At 34.5% G+C, this 25,797-nt stretch overlaps 2 protein-coding genes across 12 annotated transcripts; both read left to right on the forward strand.

Moving 5' to 3' along the window:
• Positions 1 to 6,286: 6,286 nt before the first annotated feature.
• LOC7484067 (protein CHLOROPLAST IMPORT APPARATUS 2) lies at positions 6,287 to 10,581 on the forward strand. 2 transcript variants are annotated; one of them, XR_008058073.1, is made up of 3 exons: positions 6,287 to 8,420; positions 9,191 to 9,338; positions 10,199 to 10,441. XR_008058073.1 is itself a non-coding variant. In XM_002324655.4 (3 exons), exons 1-3 carry the CDS (start codon positions 7,242 to 7,244, stop codon positions 10,277 to 10,279), a joined length of 1,413 nt encoding a protein of 470 aa, XP_002324691.4. In that variant the 5' UTR covers positions 6,288 to 7,241; the 3' UTR covers positions 10,280 to 10,581. The 2 variants fall into 2 exon arrangements, 1 of the variants encoding a protein (XP_002324691.4); XM_002324655.4 differs by having other exon boundaries at positions 6,288 to 8,420; positions 9,186 to 9,338; positions 10,199 to 10,581.
• Positions 10,582 to 17,272: 6,691 nt separating this feature from the next.
• On the forward strand, positions 17,273 to 25,621 carry LOC7490497 (uncharacterized). 10 transcript variants are annotated; one of them, XM_052448981.1, is made up of 8 exons: positions 17,297 to 17,474; positions 18,711 to 18,990; positions 19,111 to 20,741; positions 22,193 to 22,253; positions 22,347 to 22,465; positions 24,147 to 24,237; positions 24,436 to 24,483; positions 24,838 to 25,621. In XM_052448981.1, exons 3-8 carry the CDS (start codon positions 19,111 to 19,113, stop codon positions 24,916 to 24,918), a joined length of 2,031 nt encoding a protein of 676 aa, XP_052304941.1. In that variant the 5' UTR covers positions 17,297 to 17,474; positions 18,711 to 18,990; the 3' UTR covers positions 24,919 to 25,621. The 10 variants fall into 10 exon arrangements, 8 of the variants coding, with proteins under 8 accessions (XP_024445978.1, XP_024445977.1, XP_052304941.1 ...); XM_024590207.2 differs by having other exon boundaries at positions 18,867 to 18,990; XM_024590205.2 differs by having other exon boundaries at positions 18,711 to 20,741.
• Positions 25,622 to 25,797: the final 176 nt, after the last annotated feature.

A 25,797-nucleotide genomic window follows, 5' to 3' on the forward strand; every position in this document is an offset into this window, starting at 1 on the left:
GAAAAAAAAAAAACCGAATCGAAAAAAAAAAACCGATTAAACCGAGTAATTTTTTGAAAAAACTGGCCGGTTCGGTTCGGTTTCGGTTTTATAAACAAAGAACCAAAAAAACTGAACCGAACCGAAACCGACAAAAAACCGGAAAAAAAACCGAGCCAAACCGAAAAAACCGAGCCAAAACCGAGAAAACCGAGCCAAAACCGGAAAAACCGAGCCAAACCGGTTTGAACCGGTTTTTGCCCTAAAAAACCGAACCGAACCGAAACCGGTCGGTTTGACCCGGTTTCGGTTTTTTTTTCAAAAAAAAATTTCGGTTTGGTTATTTTTTTTGATAAAAACCGAACCGAACCGAAAATGATCAACCCTAATAAAAACACACATCAACTACCACAACTGAAAACAAAAGATAACAGGATTTACAAGTCAGAACTCTATAAAATCAAGAACACAATAAATATGATAAAACATTCAAAGTATTTAATTTTTATTAATTCAGGTTTCACTTGTAAAAAGACCCCCCCCCACCATAAAATAAAATCTTTTAATTGAAAATAAAAAATAAAAAAAAATTATTTTACATGTATGAAATGAAATTAATTTGGGTGATATTAAGAAAATAAACAAATGGTTTCCATAAAAAAAACATAAACAAATTGATTGTTTCAGAGATATATTGAAAAAAATCTCTCTTGCACACACACACATATATATAGAACTATATCAAATCGGAAGATATCTCCTATATTTCCATCTTTATCGGTTATATCTATCCTTTTATCAATTCTATGAATTAATCACACCGTCTCCATTCAGATAATCGAAGGTAAGCTTCCATAGAAGCGAGCAAAACTGCCAGCCATGGTTTAAGATATTGCTATTTTAGAAGGATGGCGATGAACCTGAACTAGTTCATGCATTCTTTGCCCTAGCTAGATGGTCCTCGTGACACAGGCTAAGAGACACATAATGTCTCTGCACATTTGAAAATAATTGGATCAGTTTCTTTTGCTTTAGATGCTTTAGTACTCGTTTGTCTACACTAGCAATCACGTTTCAAACTGAGGTCGGTTGTGCAAAAGCAATTAAAAGGCTGACGGATGGTGTATTATTAGTTATTTTTTAAATTTTATTTTTAAACATTAACACTTCAAAGCGTGATTTCTGTATAACCAAGGGCCATTTCTTCTTCTCTTGAAACTTTGCATGACTAACCTTCGGCGGCCACCATGGATCGATGTCACAATCTTTCATTAATCGACAGCCCAGAAGATCATTTGTCTGTTTTTCCCTCACTGCCTTGAAATATTGACTATATATCTCCTAATTATTTGAATTTTATTGTAAGTATCTTGCAGACCAAACCAAAGTCTTGCATATTAACCAGTTATTAATTAATGGGCGACTTAATTTGTGACTTGAATGATAGGTTTGAATGATATTTTTTCTGCTAATTTTAATGATAATTAAGAGATAGTTTACACTTGTTTGTTTTTATCTCTTTTGTATTTATATATTTTAATTTATCATTCTAATTTATTTATTTTTTGTGAAGCTTTAAAAGATAAGTTATATATGTCGTCAAGCCATTGGGTTCCTTGGATTGTTAATAAGCAGAGACATGAATGGTGATGAAAAGGACATGATATGAAGATCTGGCACCATATATTCTTTTTCAAACTCTATCGTGTGGTTCTGAAGATAAAGAAGATAACACAAGAAGGTGGCTAATATTTGTACCACTAAACCTTAGGTCACATGCATCATGAAATTTCTATAGTCATAAACCATCCGCCAGTGGTTATCCAATTTTAAAGGCTGTGGGATTTCCAACCCACCCTTATAAAGATAAGGTCCTGTCAATTTTGTCATTGTATTGCAGATGCAACTAGCTAGAGGATATGCTTTTGCGGCCATATCGATTTCCATGTCCCCAATTGTCAATTTTTTCTCAATTTAAAACCCTAACTCTTTGACACCATGGTTGTAAAAACTTATACGGGATCTCGAATCGGCAAGGATCTGGTCTTGGGTTGAGAGGATTGATCTTTAAAAACTATTTTTTAAAAAGAATAAATGGATTGAAGGTTGGGTTTTAACTGGGATGTCAATCATGTTTTTTTTTTTTTTTATGTTTTTTCTTCCATCCAGACTGATTCAAGCCTTGCATTAGTCAAGCCAATTCGGGTTTTACACCTATGTTTAACACTCGGTGATAGTTGCAAGTAAATTAGTTTTTCTTAACTATTAAATTTTAAAAGATATTAAAAAAATGTGTGGTTTTGAATATAGATGATGTGTTTAAAACTTTGTTGAAAAGGAAGTCGGTCTATAATTTTATTTTATTTTAAAAGATATTAGCAAAAAAATGTGTGATTTTGAATATAGATGATGTGCTTAAAACTTTGTTGAAAAGGAAGTTCGTCTACAATTTTATTTTATTTTTTTGAAGTTGAGGAATATTCTTTGATCAATTTATACGTCTAACAAGATTAGTTACGTCGGAAGAGAGTTAGTTTTGATAGATAATTTTTGTTTTTGGATTATTATGACGATTAAAACAAAACAAAAATACAAACCCTTGATTAAATAAATCTTTTCTTACGATATTTTTCTAATGCTTATATATCTTGATGATCCTTTATAACCATAATCAGTGAATTAAATGATAGTAAATATGTTTAACATAATTTTCATTTCTATTTCAAAACAATTAATAGATTAATTATGGCTTATATATCAATAAACTATTCTCTCAACAAATAATAAACTGGTCTTTTTTTTTTCACAAAGCACAACTTTAGTGTGTGTTTGGTAAAGCAGTATATGGTATTTTTCAAAGGTGTTTTTAAATTAAAAATGCATTAAAATAATTCTTTTTCAGATTTTTTTTATTTTTAACATCATCACATTACAATCATTGAAAAATATCTAAAAATATCAAGCAAAAAACACTTTAAAAAATAAATTAAACCACAAAAAAAATATATTTAGTTTAATGGAAGTTAGGTGGTAGAAGAAACAATTCAGGTTATTCTAGAGGATGAGACATGTGCATAGTTGGTTAGGCCTGAGTTAAGAGTACTCTGGAGATTAATCTATATTGATCTGGATTAACTAAAAAGAACTTAATGATCAAAACAATGTTGTTTTTACCAAAAAAAAATTAATAAGTTTTTGGTTAGGTTGACCAGGTCATAGATTAACCCAGATTTTTTTATCGAGTTATGTCAAATTAATTTCTCTCCCTGTTTTTTTTATTAAATTTGATTTGATTAATCCTCTAGATTAGTTGGTCAGATCTATTCGTGAGGTAGGTAAAAGTTTTAAAACTACAAATCTGCATTTAAAGACAAACTATATATTTAGTGGCAATAAAAAATGTGTTTGGGATATTTTTCGGAAATATCTTGAGAGGAAAAAAAAACAAGTCTGAGGTATAAAACCTAAAAGGAACAAAACAAAATGAATTTATTTTAATAGATTTTTTTTTTATCCTAGGTGACGACAAGGCAAGAAAATCTTTCAAATTATTAAGAAAATCTGTCCATATCTTGAGGAACAAGTATTAATAATTATTCTTAAAACACTCTAAAATCTTTCAAATTAAGCATAGTAATTAGAATAATGAAAATAGTTATTTTGTTTTTAATTTTTTTTCTTTTAAGGAGTTATTGAACTCAGCTTGGTATAAAAGGTTGATTCAAGACCTTGTTAAAGTTGGGTTTTAAAAGATTATTGGAGAGTTAATTTGGTTAAAATTTAAATTTGCTAGTGATTATGTAAAAAATTATTGATTCTTTTTTGTATGTATTTTTTTTCAAAACTATATTATTTTTTTTAAAAAAATATAATTCACTCAAGTTAACTCATAAATTTTTTTATGCCAAATTAACTTCAAATCAGCAAAGCAAATTAAAACCTCAAAAAATTATGATTTATTTATTTATTAATATCTATGATGAAAACCTAGTTGGTGATTTTTAAACATAAGTTAATGATCCTAATAAGCTCAACGTATGATACCCATCCGCCACATAGAAATGCAAAAGAAACCAAAAAGGTTGAAATCATTGCTTTTGCTCTCTTGTCCAAAAGAAACCCAATCTCTGCCTAGATACACGTGATAATCCTCTAACCAAAAAAGGTAATGCCAAGTAAGCCCTAACAAAATCTAAGATATCCAATGGAATTCTGCCATTTCAGCAGATAAGAAATTTTCCCCATAATATCCTAGATAGATTTGCAGGTGGAACGGGTGACAAAAACTTGGGCAAATCTAAATTGGGGCATCCGTGCTTGCCCATGATTATGATTAGAATTAGAAATTCTAGTGACAAGTATGCCCTAGTTTTAGTTTTATTTCTTTGAATAACTTAAAATGACAATGATTATTGAAGTCATTGACATTGCTAAACTCACTTTTAATAATACTAAGAGTGTGTTTACTTTTATAATTAAAATTAAAATTAAGTTTGAGTATAACTTAATTATGCATAAAATTCAACTCTAAAAACTAGTTTGAGTATTTTTTTTTAAACTGTTTTTTATTTAGATATATATTAAAATAATTTTTTATATTTTTAATATAGTTTAATGATTTTTCAAGATAAAAACTCTTTTAAAACGCAATTTGAAACACACTCTCAATTAAGCATGAAATTGATTTTTTACCATCAAATTTCTCAATTATTTCAATGCTAATTAATAGAAATGCATGATTGAAGTTGCTTCTTCTATTTTCTTCTCTTCTTCTCTCTATTTTGAGTCTCTTTAGGAGTTTTATTTTGTGTTGTCGTAAGCGGTAATGTTTTTATTTATTTATTTATTTATTTAATAAACTCAAATCTAGTTTTCTTTTTACTAAATGTGATGTTTATTTTTTATTGTATATGTCTAGTTTATCCGGTATTTTTTCTAGTTTAATGCTTGATCTTGTTTTTTCTTTTTTTATTGTGCTCTTTTGTCGTTTTATGGGTCTTTGTAGTCCAATGAAAGTTTTATATAGATTACTAATATTTTTATTTTTACAATGTTTTAGCCAAAAACTCATATCAATGGGAAGATCAAGGAAGTAGAGTTACTAGTGGATTATTGCAAAAAAAAAAAAATAGCTGTGAAGCGAGAATAATACTACTTTAAAATCAACTATAATTAGATGAGGTGATCTATAAAGTAAAACATCAAATAGATTTTGCTATTCAAATACCAAGTACAACATCAAGACAACATGTAAATAGAGATATTTGTAACATTGTTTTAAATTTAGATTTTTGACATAATCTGGAGCAAAGGATCATATTAAAGTTTATTACAAGTCAAAAATTTAAAAGACTAAGAATAATTACGAGGAGACGTCTAGAATATTTAATTTTATTCATTCAAGTTTTATTTATTAAAAAATAAAAAAATAAACTAAAATCCCTAAACTGTGAAAAAAATACTGAATAAGAAAACAAAAATATGAAAAGAAGTAAAATCCCTAAACCAAAAAGGATAAACTAAATATAATTTAAAAAATATTTATTCAAGCAACCTCTATAGTAAATTTATAACACCTTTTCACATCTTATTATGGGTTCATTAAGATTTCCAATAACATCACACAATAATTAACTACTAGATGTATGTTTGGCTTGAAGGTATGGTGATTTTTTTAATAGCATAATTAAAGCACAAACCAAACTTTACAAAAATAAAAAATACATACTTTTTTATGTGAATCCCACAAAAAAAAACCAAATCACACCTCCAAACCAAACACCTCTATAAATTGTCAGGCTTTAATATTATTCGATTCATCTAGAAGCGAATGATAACGATGCTTGTTATAAAATCGTTTTGATCAAAACAATAATTTTTTTTTCAAAAATAATCAAAAAAATATTATTTCAAACAATTTTATTCTATAAAAATAAAAATCAACAGGTTTTTAATTAAATCAAAAGTCCATCTAAGTTTTTAACTTGATGACGCCAGGATTAATTCCTTCCCCTGTTGTTTCTTGACCGACGGTTTAGGCCTTGGATCATAATTGGAAGCTTACTATATTATTACTTTTGTTATTGTTGTTAGATTACTTAGTAGTAGTAGTTGAGACTTGAGATATTGGTTCTGAAATTGTGATTAATTAAAAAAAAAAGCCAACAACTATAAACAGGGCCAACGAAGTAAATAAGCATGACAAAAGCAAACTAAAAAGAGTGGTCCCACAACAGGGACTCCTACGGCAAACTACCATTGTCTCTTCCTCTGTTCTCTGCCCATCTCATCCCTTAACTTCTCAGTCCAACCCAACACTTACACAGAGATAAAGAGAGAAGCTAGAGAGAGAGAGAGAGACAGAGAGAGCGTGGCATTTCTGTTTGTGTGTTTTTGCTGTGTCTACACAACACCTTCAACGGATCTTTCTCTCTCTATCTGTCTCTACCCGTGACCTTCTTGCTATAGCTAGCAACCTGCCTGTGGTTGTGCCCACAAAATAGAGTCCCTTCTTCTCTTGTTTTTATCCTCTCTCTTCTCTTTATATGCTGAATTTATAACTGTTTGTGGACTAGGAGTCTTTGCTTCTCTTATTAATCACCTCTCCTTTTAAAAACTCACTCTCATGTTGGCTACCACTTCTTAGTGGGTTTTTCTGGGGTTTTGGGACTCTGGTTTTTTAGTTAGACAAGAAGAAAAAGGCTGAGCTTTTGTAGTTATTCTCTTTATGTTTTTTTTTTTTTAATTTCATCTGGGCTTTTAGAGGATTTGAAAGGGGATTTTTTTTTTGGGTTTTAATATGGTTCTAGGTTCTTCCTCTTTTGTAAAATATTATTTCACTCTTGGCTTTTTCTCCTTTTCCTAAGCTACAGAAAGAAGTGGTATTTGGCACTTTTCTTGCTTCTTGTACTTTGTAGGGGTTTAGGGTTTTTACTAGTTTCTATAGAAACTCTCTCCTTTTCTCAATTACATCACCAAAAAGGTTTAATTTTGTAGCTTTTCTTGCAATCGGGTCTCAGAATTTCCTCCCCAATTCAACCGATTCTCAATCTGAATTGGGTTCCTCCGAATTCCAGGTTTCTCTTTGAATTCCGTAGTTACTAGTACTAATTTGTCTGGTATTCTAATTCTCAATTCGTCTCTGTTTAATTATCTTCTATTGGCTGGATTGAAAATCCCACTTGAATTCAAGGTCTTGGACCTTAGATTCTCGCTAAAGTTTCCATCTTTTTTATATTTTCCTTGTTATTGTCACCTCTAAAATGTCTTCTCCATGTTTAAGTGGAGGTGGGAGAACCTATGGATTCGATCTAGAAATAGTCAAATCCTCATCTACTTCCTCAACAAGAACATCACACACATCTTCACCATCTTCAACTATCTCTGAATCTAGCAATTCCCCATTAGCAATCTCAACTAGAAAACCAAGAACAACTCGTAAAAGGCCTAATCAAACTTACAATGAAGCAGCTGCCCTTCTTTCCTCTGCCTATCCAAACGTCTTCTCCAGCAAACACCTCACAAAATCTAGCAAATTCACCAAACCCCATGACAACAGTATCCTCCTTGACCAATCCCCTGACTTGTTATTGCCTTTGCGCGTTTTTGACAACTCTGGATTCCTACTCCACCAACCAATCCAAGAAAAACCCAGATTTGGAAATGAGTCAAAAGTTGCAAATCTTAGAGACAAGTCATCTTGCCAGAGCAGTGGGGAAGTTGACTTCCATGGGAATTCAATGGAATTATGTGATGGTTTTGATGAGGATTTCGATGCCGAATCGATTCTTGACGAGGAAATCGAGGAGGGTATTGATAGTATTATGGGGAATTTAAGTGTAGGCAATGAAATGGTTGATGAGGTGCCTAATGGCATTAGTCCTAGCTATGGTCATGATGGTGGCCAAACGAATTCCTGGTATGGGAATTCAATGGAATATAATTTTGGCGGGAAATCACAATTTGGTCATGGAATGGCGATGAGAAGAGGTGTGAGAGCTTTGAGACAAGTTGATGAAGGAAATTGGTGGCATTTTCCCTTTGTTGATATGTTACAAATCTCTCCAAGACTCAACACCTCATCCACCACCACCACCACCACCACCACCACCGCGGCTGCCACCAGAAATGCCAATGGCAACAACAGTCCAGATTGCAATTCAATTCCCAAGCCAAAGCCAAAATCAAAGTTGAAAATGAAATCCAACTCGAGCAGCGAAAAGAAGAAAAAGAAGCTGGAGAAAGTGGAGATGCCTGCCGTGGTGGAAATGAAGAATGAGGAATTGGAAGAGGAAAATCCAATCAAGGAGAATTCAATTCCACAATCCAATCAAAGGTTGATATTGAAATTGAATTACGACAACGTTTTGAACGCGTGGTCCGACCGTGGTTCGCCATTTTCCGAGGAAACTATGGGGTCTGCTGAAGGAACTGATGTCTCTGTATGTTTCTCATCTCCTGCCGGGAAATGATTTTCCTATGAAAATAAAATAATGTTTCAAACTTTAATAAATTAATTACTTAAACTCTACTGTATTTAGTAAAATAGTTGCTTTTTCTCGGCCTTTTGCTTCCTGCCACCCTAAGTGCTGCCAATTTTAAATCTATAGTTTTTTATTTTATTTTTAAAAAGTTGATATCTTACAAACGTTTTGATTTTTGAATATTCTTTTTCAAATAAAAAATGTTTTTCTTAAAGAGTTACTTACTACATGGTTATAATCTAACCGGGATTGATCCAAAAAAGATTTGGTTCAACTTAGGCTAATAATTTTTATTAAATTTCTTAGGCTAATAAATTATATATCATCTAATTTAATTAAAAACCTAGTTTGAATTAGGTTTCGATTCAAATTGTTACTAGATGGTCTACAAGCCCCCCCCCCCCCCCCCCCCCCCCCCCCCCGGTACATTTGAGTAGCTAAACATGACAAGGATTTTGTTAAAAAGTTATTGAACTTGATTTCAATCGAAACTTGACGAAAGATTTCGATTCAGGATTGTTTTGATTAATCTAAAATAAAATTGTTTTTTTTTTAAATTAAACTGGGTTTTAACCCGTCTAATGAATTTTCTTCCAACATTATTTAAAAAAAAAAACTGAATTTCGAGATATAAATGAGGATGGAATGGAAGAGAAGATGAGAGGAATTTCATGGTTTTTGAAGGCACTAATTTGTTCGTGGTTATTTTAATTTTATGGGCAGGCCAGGCTGGCACAAATTGATTTGTTCTCAGAGAATGGAATGAGAGAAGCTAGCGTGTTGCGCTACAAAGAAAAGCGGCGTACACGCCTTTTCTCTAAGAAGATCAGGTACCAGGTCAGGAAAGTCAACGCTGATCAACGGCCCAGAATGAAGGTACCTTTCCTTCTCTGTTGTACTCCACTTTTGTTTTTTCTTTCAAGTTTTTGCTTACTTATAAAATCCGGCCGGTCCATGGCTTGAGGTTTGGTCACATGGCACGGGCTACTTTAAATTGAATATAGTTCAATCTAAAATAATTTTTTTAAAACAAATTAAAACAATTTGGTTTAAATTTTTTAAAATTAAATTGAGTTTTACTCGAGTTTTAACTCTCTAAATGAATTAAATTTAACCGAGTTAACTGCTATAAAACTTGATTTAATCAATGAATTATTAGATTATATTAAGTTTCACAACACTACTCGAGTATTATTTGCAATGATTTTTAGTTATATAATGGGAGTGTGATTGAAAAGAAGGGGGTGGATGGTGATACGTGGGACCCACTTGAATGGTGGGACCCACTTGAATGGTGGGACCCACTTCAAGGGCTGAAATTGATTACGGGACAACTTTCTGAATGATTCGTGGTGACATGATAAAAGTCTGATGAATAATGAATCAAAGAGCATGTCAATCATACTTCACTTTGTCCCCTGGCTTTAACTAAAAGTAAAAAAAAAAAAAAAAAAAATCAATTCTTGCACCTCATCAATATAGCAAAGTATAAAAAAATATTTTTCTAAAAAAACAAAAAAAATAATATAAGCTTTTTAGATCCTTCTAGATTTCTTGAGAGTCTTGGTGATCCTTGCAGTGCCCTTTTACTGGGATTTACTAAAAATAATAATCGGATAGCTTGAACCACCTTCTTCTTTAAGCTCATATTTTACCAAGAATGCTTGGTAATTTATGCCTCGGAGCAATCCACTGCCTCTGTACTCTAATTTATAATAATTTCTTTAATGCTGCAGGGGAGATTTGTGAGAAGGCCAAATCCAAGTACAAGTAGTGATGAACATGAGGAGAGGAAAAAGAAGACTTTCAAGTTGTGAAAATCATCACCACTTTCATGATGATATCTGTTGTTTTGTAATATTTCGCTTTCTTTCTTTTCATCTTCTAGTTTAATTTTCCACACTGAAACATGAGGAGATGGAGGCTGGTTAAGGAGAGGAGGATATAGAAAGTAGGGCCAACTAGGGTTTTTTTTTCTTGGCCTAGGCTTCAAGTATTCTCTATATACTCTCTTTTGTTTTCTAGTCTTTGGAAAGATGCTTGAATTTTTGACTTTGTTAAGACAAATAAAAATCATCAATACCATTTAGCAGTATAAAGAGCTTTTTGAGGGTTTCAAGCAAGCTTCTTAATTTCCCTCTTAATTCTTGCAGAAAAGAAGTATGAACTAGCAAAATGTATTCCTTCAATTAATGCCAAGAAACACAATATAAAAGATATGAATAGCATGGGAAACGCGACCTAGTCATACATACCCATGTTTTTATCAGTATCTAAATTCATATTAAGTGGACGTAGTTATCAAACGAAAGTTCATATCCACTGACTCTGTGTGCCATTGATTGTTTTATAAAATGAAGAACGATGAACATGCATGATCAAAGGATATTTATGCTTTACAAGAGTACTAGAAAATGAGATGGTGGATTTAGTGCCATAATTAAGTTGTCGTTTTTATATAGATTTGAGTTATGAAAACACAAAGTCAGTATGCACTAGCTACAATACTAGCTAGGTTTAGGTTTTGTTGGGTTGGATTTGATAGTTGTGGTTTATGATGTGTTCTTGTTTGTTTTACGTGAAGCATGTCTTTTGTGGACAGAAGATGATGTGTTGGGTTCTATTTTTTTATGTTTTTTTCTTCAGATTTTCCTTGCTTTCTTTGACAAGAAAAACCCACTAATTAATCCCTGCGTGATTACAAACGTTTTTTTAGCTCTATTTGTAGGATACCTTATGAAGCCAAGAAAATCACTCTAAACTATTGGAAGACCTCTCAACCCTGTGAATGTTATTAAACGATTTTATTGAATTAGGATTTTACCCAAGTTTCAAAGGAAAAAAAAAATTAGGTTATAGTTGTTTTGGCTTGACACAATTGACTCAATAGATCAATTCATAACCCAATCGATTTGATCAAAATCTAATTAAAATTCTTTTTAGTTTTTTTTTAAATAATGTTGTTTATTATTATTTTTTAAATAAATTTAAATGATAGTGTTTTAATTATTTCAATCCAAGTTAACTTACTAAAATATGAGACCCCGGATCATGGTATTTTTTAACTTTGCCCTCCATCTCCATCAAATTAAAATGCCCCTTGTAGTTTTCCAGGGATTCTCAATAGGATGAGAATTAAAATCTAGTCCAGTTGATTAGACTATAAGGTAAAGGAAGGTACTATATGCAGGTGAGGAGATTATAAGGCATCGTATCTTGATTCTTTATGTGTTCTAAGTAACAACGCTAATAGGAAGGTGAAATGGTCCTTTTCTTCTTAAGGTTGTCTAGCTAGGCCAATAAGGTTTTTAGTGTTTGTCAAGACAATCGATGTCTTTAGGAGTTTAATGAATTTTTCTTTCCTGGTTTCTTTCACGAGTAGGATTGCAAACTTCTTCAGCATTGTTCTGTCTAATGTTTTCCTCTTTGATGTTCTCCATTTGGAACATGATCAGTATCATTCTAGCAGTAAACAAAGGGAAGCATTTTTGTGGTCTATATCGATCTCATATTTGAATCACCATAGGAGGGGGCTAAGCAGCGGCTTGACTTGGAGATCAAAAATCTTATCCGTGGATGTCAGCTGAGGTTTTCAGGTGATAAGAAATCAGAGTTCACTGCCTACTTCAATTGAGTCCACTCCATTTTATGCATCTAAACATGGGAAACAGAATTTGTTTTGTACTGGATGCCTAGCGCTAAAATTTGGCAGATGTGATGATGTAGCTTAATTATAATGAAAAAGGCGAAACCAACTAGATTAAAAGTCGATGCTAGCTTGTAGAACGTGCTTGTAAAATTTCAATCTATCCAACTATCAGATTAAAAGTAATATCTGTTTCCATCAGCAAGTTCGTCCGGACTTCTTAGATTTGGAAATCACAATCTAGTTTATGTTACACGTCATGTACCCTAAATGTTATGAAAACTTCCAAAATTTCTGTAAAGAAGCTACTTCAATCACTTGGAAAAAAGAGGGTAACAATTATGCATGCATGTTAAGTTTTCCAAGAAGTCCTCATCTAACAACCACTAGCATTTTGTATATAGTAGAAGGAAGTTACAAGGAAACCATTGACTTTTTATCAGCAATCACAAACAGATGCGGAGAGGATTCTCCTTATGTCATCAATTCTGATGATCCTTCAGTTTCAGTTAAGGAGAACCATATACTTTCTGAAGACGAGAATGAAAGTGATGCTGTTAGAGCACCTATGATGCCTCCTATAGTATGCAATAGAGCTGAATATTCACATCCTTTATGTTTTGGAAGAAGTACAACTGTCAGTTCAGCGTCTGAAAGTTCTGCCCTTAACTTTGTATATGGGAGAAGGAAGCTAAACTCTGTTACCTTTTTATCAGGGCATGCCCCTGCAATGCCAAAGAGAAGTGGAGATGAATATCCTTCTCTAATCAGCTATGATGATCCTTCAGCTGCACGTAAGAAGCAACGCCGATTTTCTCAACATGAGCATGGAACTGCCTCTATGTTCGTCCTCCAGTACACAACAGAGAGGGTCCCCCATGCCCTTCAAGTTTACAAAGGCGTTCTCAGCTACTAACTGTCAGTACTATGTCTAAAAGTTCTGCATGTAATCTCGTCTACAGAAGAAGGAAGCTGCCAGGAAACCCTGGAATCACAGAGAACTGGAGAAGCTGCCTTTCAGTCACCAGCCTTTTATACGCTACATGCTGTGTTATTTTGTCCATTGCTGTTTTTATCATGTTCTTAAACAAGTTTTCTTGAGTCTTGCTGGCAACATTGCAAGATTTAAAAGGCTAGGAAGAGGGAGCAATGACATTGGTCTAGAATTTCTGTGTTATGATTTATAAAAATATTATATTGTATTGTGCTTTAGCTATAGACTTTCGTGTTGAAATGAATCTTCATTTTCCAGATGTTATCAGATTTAATGGCTTGATACATCCCTGGATATCCAGATGGATCTTTAGTGCCCCCTTTCACTCAGTACTTAGTAGCATATGTAATGGTGACTAAGAATTTGTGGAACCAAACATGGTGGCAATTTTGTAGGTGGATTTGTAGGCTGAGCGCTTTAGTCTGTTTTCTTCGAACATGTTGCAGGTTTTGAAGGTGAGAGAGTCCACTCATCTGGAATCTTCATGATTGATAACGATACTAAATGGCCTTGAGCAAAAACATTTTGGAGGCAATCATTTAGCCTCTACAGTTTTTAGGCCCAAATGCAGAGGAAACTGAATTATCTGGCTTCATTAAAGCAAAATGACATTTATTTAGAGAAAGACTATGGATTCCCTTTTGCAGAGAATCCATGTTTAACGTGGTGGAAGAACAGAAAGTAGTAATTAATAGTTTGTGGAACAGAAATTGTAGGTTTAGTTGCATGTATAGCCAAGGACATAAATCATCGCATGAAAAAGGCTCTGTGTTTCTTTGATTCATCAGTCTGTACCAAGGCACAGTGCATTAGGTTGTGTCAGACAAATATTTTTAGTTTTCTGTTCTCTGTTATCTCCTCTCTGTCATTTGCTCCTTTTCTTCTTCTCATGCAGGACTTTACTTTCTTAAGAATTAAGAATATTATCTGCTCCATGTCATTTGTTCTGTTATTTTGATTTTCATATAGAGATGTCGATGCTGTTGGTGGACCTGTAGTGTTGGATCCATCATACTTTGTCAGTTTAGCAGTAGATTTGTTGGTGTTTTAAGAGAACTGAAACATCCTCTAGTGCAGGAATTGAATTCAAACAAGCCTTCTAAACTTGACTCTGTAGGTAATTGGCTTCAGTGTATACAGTCTATAGATGATGCAGCAGAAGGTGGCAACGTAACTATATGTGGAAAGTGGCGCAGGTAAACCAAATAACGATCTCCTCTCTTGGGTGATTCTCCTCGTGTGTTTATGTTAATTAACCTGCATTTAGTTGGAGAGCCTCCAACCCGAACTGTTTAGTTATTGCTTGGAGAGTCCCAGCTTTTTTGCAACTAAATGCAACTCCGTAGAACTTCCTGTATTCTGGAATGAAGTCCCAATGGTTTCCTTCATGCTGGTTTATTTTGATTTTCTTGTCTTAAATGCTATGATATTGACAAGCATGAAGATTGACAAGTCCTTTCTTTTCAATGATAGACCTTTGTGACCATATGACCATATTGTATCAGCTACTCTTTCTTGCGCTGGTGATTCAAAACACTTAAGTGTGTGTTTGATATTGTTGTAGCTTTTATGGTTACGGTTTGAAAAGAAGAAGAAGAAGAAAGTTTAAGAAAAGCTACAAATTGTAGCTTTTCTCAAACCACGATTCAGACTTCTGTGGTTTATCTAACCCCCATATTGTGTTTGCGCTGAAGCTTTGCGGATTCTTGACATGTTTGCTCTCTCCTTTAATGGCAACTCCTTAATGATTGCTAATTCACTTTCTTCTAATGTATAACAAGTATGATCAGTTACTGCTGAACTTAGGTATAAAAGAAGTATATGATGGACCCGCAAATGATAAATTTGGAGAGTGTGGATTAATTTTTCCATTACATTCAAGCAGCTCTCAGCCACTTCTATGTTCCATCTTTCATTAGTCCAGGATAATTGAAAGATATTACCCTTTTGGAATTTCTTTCTGAGAAGTTCAGGTGATGGAATAGAATGCTTAGAATCTCTTTGTTGTTTTATGGTTTAGATTTATGTATCAAACCTCTGCCTTTTCAGATTGTTATGACAAACAAATTAAAGGTTATACTTTGTTTATGGACTTGTCATGGTAGAAGTTGAGGTTACTGTCATGTATTATCTGCTTATCTGGTATGAATGCAAGGTTCTTCGACTATTCGGTTGATTTTTTTTTTGGAACTGTGCAATAGAATTTCGTTTAAATTTATTGGAGGAATGACGGCACTAAAAGAGCTTTTCTTCTAACGATCGGATTAAAAGTTATAATCAGTGAAAATCTTCTTTGGCTCGTCCAGACTTATGATACACGTTAGTTGTTACACATCCTGTGTCAAATGACTTGCTCTTTGCACGCGCATGAACCTCTGAGCAATTATTATGTGATGATGCTATGGTGCTTATTTCAGTCATAATCTCTTCAATGTTTGGATGTTGATGATTCCCCCGAAGATCTTCATGAAAGTATCAGAAATGATATTACTTTCACCTCTTCTCTCATTGTGAAAGATTTTACCCAGGGACACACGCATGCACACACATGCCTCACTAGGATATTGAGGTCAGTTTTAGCCTTCTGCAATGCACATTATGAATCCCAATTTGTTGCAGGGTTTGGATGCAGCCGCTACCATGTCTGCTTTTCTGATCAGTCACGAGTATTATATTTTCTATGCACTAAAAAGTGTAGGCAGTAACATAATTTCTGTTATTTGAATCAGTCTTCACTTGACACTCAATGCTAACAGCCTTTTGTTCTCCAGCTCCAACGCTTCACAGGCCACTGGTCCAGCAGACAACACACGATTAGACCATCGGAACAATATTCCATACTTCTTTGCGTGCTGTTGTCCTGACTTAAGACTTGGGAGGTAATTAAGTACCTTTTGTCATCTGAACGATTCAGGCAGAGGAATGTGCCGATTCATCATGCTTAGATGTTACTGACTACTGTACAAACTCCTCATTCTAGCTTTTAAAACCCAGATAAAATCTGGACTTGAAGTGCGAATTCTTTTCGATAGAGCCTGTATATGGTGAACCAGCGATTGGAATTTGTGTTACATTTCCTTCGGTCATTGAGTGGAGCAAATGTAGCGTTCTTCTTTTCCTTTTCTTTCCACATTAACAGATAATATATGGTTTCATGTTCATGTTTTTATGTCCTCAATCTAATTGAATGTAATCCATGTAAAGTCTGAAATCAAGTGGCACATTGCAGTGGTTTTATCCTTCCTTGAGAGATTCCAGACGCACACTATCCGGAGCCCCAGGCCTAAGGACCGAAATAAGAGGTTTCGGCATAAAAATCTTGAAAGATTTGCTCCAAACAATGCTGGCATTCTTTGAATGGAAATTTGGTTATAGCCAAGTCAATTGAAGCATTTCAACCTTTTCAGGAGTAATAGCATAAAAATCTTGAAAGATTTGCTCCAAGCAATGTTGAGGCTTTGCTGATAATTCAACGGCAAGATCACATCTATAATCTAAAGATTATTAACTCATAATCTATAATCTAAAAACTTGCTCCATTGGCTCTTAGATTTAGTTTTGGAAAGGGCTGCAAAGCAGAGCAAGTGCTTAGTCCAGCAATACTCATAAAACAAGAAGAGAGGACACACATCTAGAGTTAAAAGTTCAGATACTGCTACTCTAAGAAGCAGCATCATTCTAGATTAGCAACAAACAAGTTTTTTATTTTCATTGTTTATTTTTTTGCTTGAATATATTATCATGGGCACATTTTTATTATATACTCACCTTACAATAAAGGTCAAAAACATTGGAGGTATTGATTTTGATAATAGGTAGATTTACTCTGTTATTAATTCAAGAAAAATCATAAATTTTTTCATAAATATAATAATTTTATACGGAAGATCATTAATATCTAATTAATAAACAACTTAATTTTTTTTATGGTGTTTAGTTAGTATCACTGAATAGAGAAGACACAGAAGAAAAAAAAACATGTTTTGTAAAAAAAATAAAAAAATAAATAATAAGACATAAAAATAAATTTATTATTATGATTTTATTTATTTATTTTAGACAGGGAGACATGCATTTATGTGCCGATTGTCTCTATTTCTTGAGTTTCAAGATAGGCTAAAGAAAAAAAAAGTCATAATAAGATTGGCAATAATAATAATAATAATAATAAGCAAATAAATCAAATGGCAAGTGAAAAAAGGAACATCTTTTTTACTGGTTGCACACATACAAGCAGCCTGCCCATAGAAAATATAAAAAGGGGTCAGAGAGAGACTTTTTAGTTTTTAGTTTTAGAGAGGGAAGGAGGGATGGGTTTTGCGCAGTCTCATTGCTCAGCCGTTTCCTTATTCTTGTAAGGTTTTGACAATAGGTATAACTTTCTTGTCCTTTTTGCTTTCTTGGTTTTGAATTTTGCTGTTAGTTTGTTTTTCCATTGATTTATGTTGCAGATATCTGAATGTTGATGTTTGTATGGAATTTACAGTAATTCTTGAATGATATTTACTTGTTGTTTTGGTGGTTCTTTCTTAAACTTTGTGTGAAAGAAATCAAGGAGAAGAAAGTAGGAAATTGTGAATTGAATTGTAGGTGTTTTAAAGAAGTTAGGGCATTTTCTTGAGTACCTTGGAAAAGGACCCAGCAAACCCTTTAATGATTTTATAGAAAATCCCACTTAGCATTGTTAAAATAGGTTCTTGAAACTTAGTTAAAAATGTCTCAATTGGTTATTGAAGCTCTAGTTGGTGTTGGGTTTAGGTTTTGTTTGGTTAGATTTGATTGTTGTGATTTTAAGGTTTTTTTTTTTTTCCTCTCGTGGGTAAGAGAGTACATGTTCGGGGTTTTCTTTTTATGGTCTATACTATAAGTTTTGTTTGTTGCTTGGATGATTCTTGTTGTCTTTGGGAAGACTGGGGTTTTGCTTTTGTGGTGAAGTTTGAATTTTTCTTTGTCCACCCATGAATGCCTACTTGAACACAAATGTTATAAGCCCTAAAATTTGGCAACTAATGGTGCCGTTTGGTTTCTCGTTTGGAAAGTTGAGGTTAGAGAGCTCTTAGTTTCTTATAGTAATCTAATAAGCTGTCATTATGTTATATGGCTATATGCTTGCCCTTATATGCAAAACATTCGTTAAACCCTTTAATCTTTTGGTAAAAGGAATATTGAGGAAGAAAATGAATAGAGAACACCAAAAAAGGATAGGTATCTTCTAAGATGAAGATAAAAATTACCAAGCTCTATTTGTAGGATACAATTCGGAAGCCAAGAAAATCACTCGAACTATGGTTATTGATTAGAATGTGATTGATTTCTTAAAATTCTTGCATCTCTTTCATCTAACACACCAAAAAGAAAAAAAGAAGAACAATTGGAAAATCTCTCTCCTCTCACCCCTAGAAAAAAGCCCTCAATAGTTGTCAAGTGGTTCTCAATAGGATGAGCATTATAGTTCTAGTGCAGTTGTGGGTTATAAGGCATCATATCTTGATGTTTTATGTGTTTAAAGTTCTAACAGTGCTAAGAATCAGAGGACAAGTCCTTTTTTTATTATCATGATGGTTGTCTTGTTATGAAAGTATGCTGACAAAATTTTTGGTGTTTGTAGCAAATAATGGATGCTATTATTTATGAGTTAGAATGTTACTGAATTTTTTGTTCATGCCTATACGAGTAGCATTGTGAACTTCTTCAGCATTGTGCTGTGCAATGTTTGCCTCATTGATGTTTTCCATTTGGAAAATGATCAGTATCATTTCTGCAGTATACAAAGGGGAGCGTTTAATGGTTTATATCAATCACATGTTTGTATCATTGGAGGGTGCTAAGCAGTGGCTTGATTGAGAGAGCAAAAATCACATCTGGCAGATGTTAGCTGAGTTTTTCAGGTGAAAATGTTGATACCGAGTTCCCTTCCTAATTCAATTGAATCTACTCCATTTCATGTATCTGATCATGGGAAACAGAATTTATTTTGTGAAGTCACGCCTGGTACTGAAATTTGGCAGATGGGCCCAAAATGTCATGAACACTGCCACGATTGCTGTAAAGAAGCTGCTTCAATAACCGGGGAAAAGGAGGGTAACAATTATTCATGCCTGTTAAGTTTTCCGAGAAGTCCTCATCCACCAACCACCAGTAAAATGTCTGAAAGTTCTGCACCTAATTTTGTATATAGTAGAAGGAAATTACAAGGAAATACTATTGACTTTTTATCCGCAATCACAGAGGGATCTGGTGAGGATTGTCCTTATGTCATAAATTCTGATGGTTCCTCAGTTCCAGTTAAGGAGCACCATGTAGGTTCTGAAGATGAGCATGAGACTGAAGCTGTTAGAGAATCTCTCATGTCTCCTCTAATATGCAATGGAGCTGAATATTCACATCCCTTATCTTTTGGAAGACGTGCTCAGCTTACAACTGTCAGTCCAGTGTCCGAAGGTGCTGCCCCTAATTTTGTATATGGGAGAAGGAAGCTGCAACAAAACTCTGTTACCTTTTCATCAACTCAGGTCCCTGCAATGGAAAAGAGAAGTGGAGAGGATTGTCTTTCAGTGATCAGTTCCAATGGTCCTTCATTTGCACACAAGGAGGAACGCCTAGTTTCTCAATATGAGCATGGAGCTGCCCTTATGCTTCCTCCCACAGTATATTCTTCTTGCCAATTAAGTTTACAAAGAAGTCCTCAGCTACCTACTTTCAGTACAATGTCTGAAATTTCTGCAAGTAAGTTTGTATACAGTAGAAGGAAGATGCGAGGAAACTCTGTTACCTTTTTGTCAGCACAGGTCCCTGGAATCACAAAGAGAAGCAGACAAGATTGCCTTTCAGTTGTCAGTTCTGATGGTCCTTCCCTTGCAGTTGAGGAGGCATGTGTAGTTTCTCAAGATCAACATGAAAGTGGATGTTCGCTTCAAAATGGAGAGCCGCATGTTTCAAAATCAGAATCTAGTAGTGGATGTTCGCTTGTTGAAGACCAGGTTTCTGATGAAGCTTCAAAAAAGAGCAGGCCGAAAATCATTGAGGTTGACGGTGTAAATGATAGTTGCTCATCATCAAAGTCAGATGTGGAACTTGTTTCAGCTTCTACAAAGACTGAAGGACATGATAATGGTGAGTGCTCTTCATCCACTGTAATGGCAGCAGAGTTCGCAAGGGAAGACCAGTCTGAAAAACACAGGTGTATCTCTATACTCGGAAAGCAGAGGGCTTTTGATGGAATTTGGCCTGGAAAAACCCGTGCTTCTGCCAGAAGAATTGGTGATGGTAGTGGTAGCAGCAGTTCGCGGTCATGCAAAAAATGTTTCCTTAAAGAGTCCCCAGCAAAGATGCTAATTTGTGATAACTGTGAAGATTCATTTCATGTATCTTGCTGCAATCCTCATGTAAAAAGAATACCAATTGATGAATGGTTATGTCGTTCATGTATGAAGAAGAAACGAATAATTCCCAACGAGAGAATTTCCAGAAAACCTCTCAATATAATTGGTGACATGGGCAGATGTAGAGATGCTTCATCTATAGGTGAATCTGATCCTATAGCATTGATGTTGACAGATACTGAGCCATATACAGGTGGTGTTCGAGTTGGTAAAGGTTTTCAAGTAGAAGTTCCAGATTGGTCAGGTCCCATTATCAAGTATGTCGTTTTGCCAATCCTCTTAATTTTGAATTTGTGAAACAGATATCCATAAGAAATAGGTAGTCTGAGTATTGCATGCAATTTTATCTTATAGACCCTCCTATTAGCATTCATATCCAAGTCATATTTTTTTGTTGGAGTAATGCTCAAGTGTGAACTCGTTTAGCTGGTTGATTTGCGTTACGGGGAGCATTAGAGATTGACATGTGAGAGTTGGTTCCCTCCTTTTTTTAATGCATGTTCCATCTAAGTTGCTGGACTCCATAAAAAGTAAAGGATCTTCATAGCAGGAGCTTGCTTTCCTTTCAAAGCTTTTTTTGTTAGGTTTGATAAGTAATTGGGGAATCCTAATGGATTCTGCATAATAGAGATGGTGTAAGTTATCTGTAGAGTCTTTTTCTGGAAGAGAGAGTCGGTACTTTCATTCTGAAAGTAAATAAGCTTGATGATGATGATCTTGGGATGTTCCAACATTTCAAGAATGAGGGCTCATGCCTGTGCTCTTTTGTGCTGTCCATTTTTTTTTCTTCTGCTCCTAGAGACTCAAGTGTCCATGAGTCTTGCTGGCAACCTTACAAGATTTAATAGGCTAGAAAGAGGTTGCAATGACATTGGCCAAGAATTGCCATGCTACAAATTTATTAAAGATGTTACTTTCTATGGTTCGTTACTATAGACTTTGGTTTTGCAATAAATCTTCATTTTCGAGATTTTATCTGAATTAATAGCTTGATACATTCCATGGTGTAAATATGCCCCCTTTTGACTCGGTAGCACAGACTCTAGTAGCTTGGTAGGATCAAACACTGTGGCCGTTTTGTAGGCATGTTTGTAGATTGAAAAGGTTTACTTTCTTTTCTTCAACATGTTGAAGCACACAATGTGGCCCCATGATATCCAATTTGAGTTGATCACGGACTCTTTGAGAGATGCATGTTTAGAAGGGGAGAGAGTTTAGTCTTCAGGAATTTCGTGGCGTTTATAGTTATTGGACCCAATTGCAGAGGAAACTGAGAATTATTTGGCTTTTAAAACAAAATGACATTTTTTTCAGGGTACTACTATAAATTCCCCATATTTGGAGCATCTATTTTTAATGCGATTGGAAGAACAAAAAGTAGTTGTTGATTGTTTGTGGAACAGAAATTGTAGGTTTAGTTCCATGAAAGGTATATAGGCTAGAACAGGAATCATTCTGTGAAAAGGCTCTGTGCTTCGTTGATCCCCCGGTCTGTACTGAGGCGCAGTATGATGGCTTTTTCAGACATAGATGTTTTTAGTGTTCTATTCCTTGTCCTCTCCTCTATTTTATTTGTTTTTTTTCTTTTCCTTGCAGTAGAACTTTTCTTTCACAAATTTAAGAATGATACAGGACTGATTCTAATTATCACCCGTATGTCCTAGCTCAGTTACTTCTAACATCATCCGTTATTTTGGTTTTCATGTAGTGATGTCGACACTATTGGCAAACCTGTGGTATTGGATACATCATACTTTGTCAGTTTGCATGTAGGTCTTCAAATTGTTTATTAGTTTCAATTTCATCAGTTTAGCAGTAGATTTGTTGGAGTTTTGAGAGGACTGAAACATCCTCTTGTGCAGGAATTGAAGTACAACAAACCTTCTAAATTTGGCTCTATAGGTAATTGGCTTCAATGTAGACAGGTCATAGATGATGCAGCAGAAGGTGGCAATGTAACTATATGTGGAAAATGGCGCAGGTAAACCAAATAATGATCTTGTCTGTTGGGTGATTCTGCTTGTGTGTTATTGTTAATTAACCTGCTTTTAGTTGGACAGACTCAAACTCAAACGCTTTAGTTATTGTTTAGAGAGTCCTATGCACAGTAAAAATCTCTACTAGGGTTTTTATACAACTCTCAACACTTGGCCCATCCATGAACTATCTCGAGTAGAGGTAGGTCTTTAGCCTAGCAATGCTTTACTAGGAAATCTTTCCCTCGAAGTTTCTGTAATAATTTTGTTGGAAAACACAACAAATGTTATGGAGAATTTAACCATCAAGCTTGAATTCACATTGTAAGTTTTTAGCGGTTCATGTCTTGTGTAACAACATTCACCAAGTGGATGTATTATGAAATGTGAGCAAGCATTAATGTACCACTCATTTTAAACCAGGTTGTAAAGTCAACCATGAATGTTTAATCTCCTTATTTCATATTGTCAACTAAATCCTTCAGTGCTGAACTTGTTTTATTTTGGCATTACCGTGTCCAACTTAGTCTTGCAATTTCAGGAATGAAATGCCAGTTTAATTTTAATTTACTCATCTTAATCGCTATTGACAAGCATGAAGCTTGGCAAGTCCTTTCTTATCATTGATGCATCTTGGTCAACAGATTGAATCATCTGCCCTTTCTTGTGCTGTTGGTTCAAAATGCCATTCCAATTGGTGGGAGATTAAAGTGGAATCAATTAATATATATATATATATATATATATATATATATATATATCATGGCATTGGCTGCAGTTTCGTAAGAGACCCAAAATAAATTAGTTTGCTAACTCTTTCCCATTGACAATCCCACCAAGTCATAATTGACGAAGGGAGATTCTTTCTAAGATCATGCTACAAGGCTAGCAGTTTTTTGTGATTTGATGCCTACTGGATTAGACTGCAGAAAGGTTGCTACTTCTAGGGATCTCTTTTTTCTCAGCCAATGTGTCTATAAAAAGTTGAACCTTTTGTTTTGATTCCGAGTGCATGGGGATGTATACATTTTCATTGGGCCAGGAAACACTTACAATTCACTTTAAATTTTAGTCTGGAATAAATTTTCAAATATTTTGGTCCTGAAAATAAATTTTCAAAGGCATTATTCTTGTTTTACTACTGTGTTTGCATGGATGGTGTTTTTACTTTTTATATTATCAGTGATATTTTTTGCCATTATATTAGTACAGGTGTATGGGTGGGTCTGGCACCTTGAGAGTCCCTTAGCTCCATGGGTCTGACTTCTGAGGGTTTATCTACCCCCTACATTGCATTTGGCCTTCACAAGGAAAGTTACGTACTATGTGTCACATCATGCATGATCCAGAAGTGGAATTCCTGATGATGTTTTTACTTATATCATGTCATGGAAGGCTGCTCATTTCTCTGAGCATTATGGTTGTTGTTTGCCTTGATTTAAGTATTAGCTGTGGTCTTTTCCTATTTTGCGATAACTTAAATTGTGAAATGCAATGTTTGGTGATCTAAGCTGGCAGAGGCATCTTCTCTTTCCCCTGCTTGTCTTTGTTTCAATTTTTGTGCATGCCTCTGCGGATGTGAATTCCTGTGTCCTTCCATGTTTGCACTTAAGAATTGATCTGATATACATTTCTTTCTAGTTAAGCTTGAGAAGATTAAGTACTAGAATGTTGTTGATGTATCAGGGCTCCTCTTTTTGAAGTCCAAACTGATGACTGGGAATGCTTCTGCTGTGTCTTTTGGGATCCAATTCATGCTGACTGTGCTACACCTCAGGTGAATTGGGCTTTTATATGTTGTCTTCGGAATTAATGGACTTTCTATGTAGCAAACAAATGCTTTCGGGTTTCTATTATCTTCTTCACCGTCATTATAAGTACAAGTTTGTGGAGATTATTGAATATTCTCAAGCTATACTTAAAATATAATTCATATTTTATCCTAATCAAATCTTGTTCCATGCATCTGCCTCAGGAGCTGGAAACTGATGAAGTTATGAAGCAGCTAAAGTATATTCAGATGGTATGTTTTGAACATATATTTCTTGGTTTAGAGTTTTAGCACCTACATCATGGTCTGTGTTATTTAACCTTTCTTGCTCTAGTTACTTTTTCGAAGAATGCATGCTTAGGCTGTGGTCAAGGGCTGTTTCTACGACAAATTACTCAGCTGTGAAATAATTCAGTTTCAGAGTAGAAGCATGGTTAGAGTTGGTAGAGAGAACTTTGAATCTTATCATTGAGCATGGTTTTGGTGGTTAGGTTAATAAATGTGGAATAAAACTGACTGTATTTTGTAAAACTTATTAACATAATTCATATAACTGTACACATTGCTTTCTTCTCTTTATGTGTTAACATGTCAATTGTTGTGCAGCTGAGACCCCAAATAGCTGCTAAACGGCAGAAATTAAAACATGCCAACAAAGGTGATCCAACGGATGATTGCAAGGAGTGATGGATTAAAAAATGAGCAGAAACTGCTCAATATTTCGATGAAGTATTGTCCATACAGCCTGCTTTATACATTCATTCTCACAGAAATCCACAGAGCTGAATTTTGGAGTTAGGTATTGCATCATAGTAAAAAAAAAAAAAGTTACTGTAGACAGTAAATGATCAATGGTATATGTGAGCCTGTGGTTGAGCCTTCTTGAATGTGCTTTGTTTTTCTTAAGTACTGCTGCTGCTGCTAATGAGAGGTGCATAGGGGCAATGTTTGATGAAGGTAAATATGAAAGCAAGCTAAAAGGTTAATCCAGGTCCATATATGTAGTTCCATATTTCACCAGATTGGTTTTAATGATCAATTCAACAAGTAAATATTCCTTTCTCAGAAGACAGATGCAGCAATGCGGCTCGCAATTACTTGCCTCCAACTACCCAGATTAGGTTCCCCCCCCCCCCCCCCCCCCCCCCCGTTTCTTTCTAATGGTTATCTTTACCAGTGCATACTGATTAAGGAATGAAAGTCTCAAGTTTCTGTTATGAACAGCAGAGAGTAATATTCCAATTCCTAATGCATGGTTAAGAAGACTGGTAGAGTGGCATTGCTGTTTACCATTTTGATAGCTGGGGAGAATGGGAAACATGGTGTACATTTTGCATTTATTTTTACTCTAGTAATTAATAAAGTTGTTGGAATAGTATCCTTGAACTTTGATAGCAACTTCAATCACACGTGTAACCCCACATTTTTTCAATTCAACTTTTATTATTCAAGTAATTTAAAAGCAGCAGGCAAAAACATGATGGGATTGCTCGTGGGGTGAAGTGAATTCAGAGGTAAATATAGAGAAATTACTGAAGTTGGACGAAAGTCCAACAAGTGAATCTT

The sequence above is a fragment of the Populus trichocarpa genome, chromosome 18 (assembly GCF_000002775.5).
Source record: "Populus trichocarpa isolate Nisqually-1 chromosome 18, P.trichocarpa_v4.1, whole genome shotgun sequence".
Taxonomy (NCBI): domain Eukaryota; kingdom Viridiplantae; phylum Streptophyta; class Magnoliopsida; order Malpighiales; family Salicaceae; genus Populus; species Populus trichocarpa.

Excerpts from the sequence above, each read along its gene's own strand:
- LOC7484067 (XM_002324655.4), top strand. The coding sequence starts at position 7,242 with ATGTCTTCTCCATGTTTAAGTGGAGGTGGGAGAACCTATGGATTCGAT. Across the intron at positions 8,421-9,185 it reads CTGAAGGAACTGATGTCTCT|GCCAGGCTGGCACAAATTGA; the intron begins GTATGTTTCTCA and ends TTTTATGGGCAG. Across the intron at positions 9,339-10,198 it reads ATCAACGGCCCAGAATGAAG|GGGAGATTTGTGAGAAGGCC; the intron begins GTACCTTTCCTT and ends TTAATGCTGCAG.
- LOC7490497 (XM_024590205.2), top strand. The coding sequence starts at position 18,997 with ATGTTGATACCGAGTTCCCTTCCTAATTCAATTGAATCTACTCCATTT. Across the intron at positions 22,254-22,346 it reads CATACTTTGTCAGTTTGCAT|GAATTGAAGTACAACAAACC; the intron begins GTAGGTCTTCAA and ends CCTCTTGTGCAG. Across the intron at positions 24,484-24,837 it reads AGCTAAAGTATATTCAGATG|CTGAGACCCCAAATAGCTGC; the intron begins GTATGTTTTGAA and ends ATTGTTGTGCAG.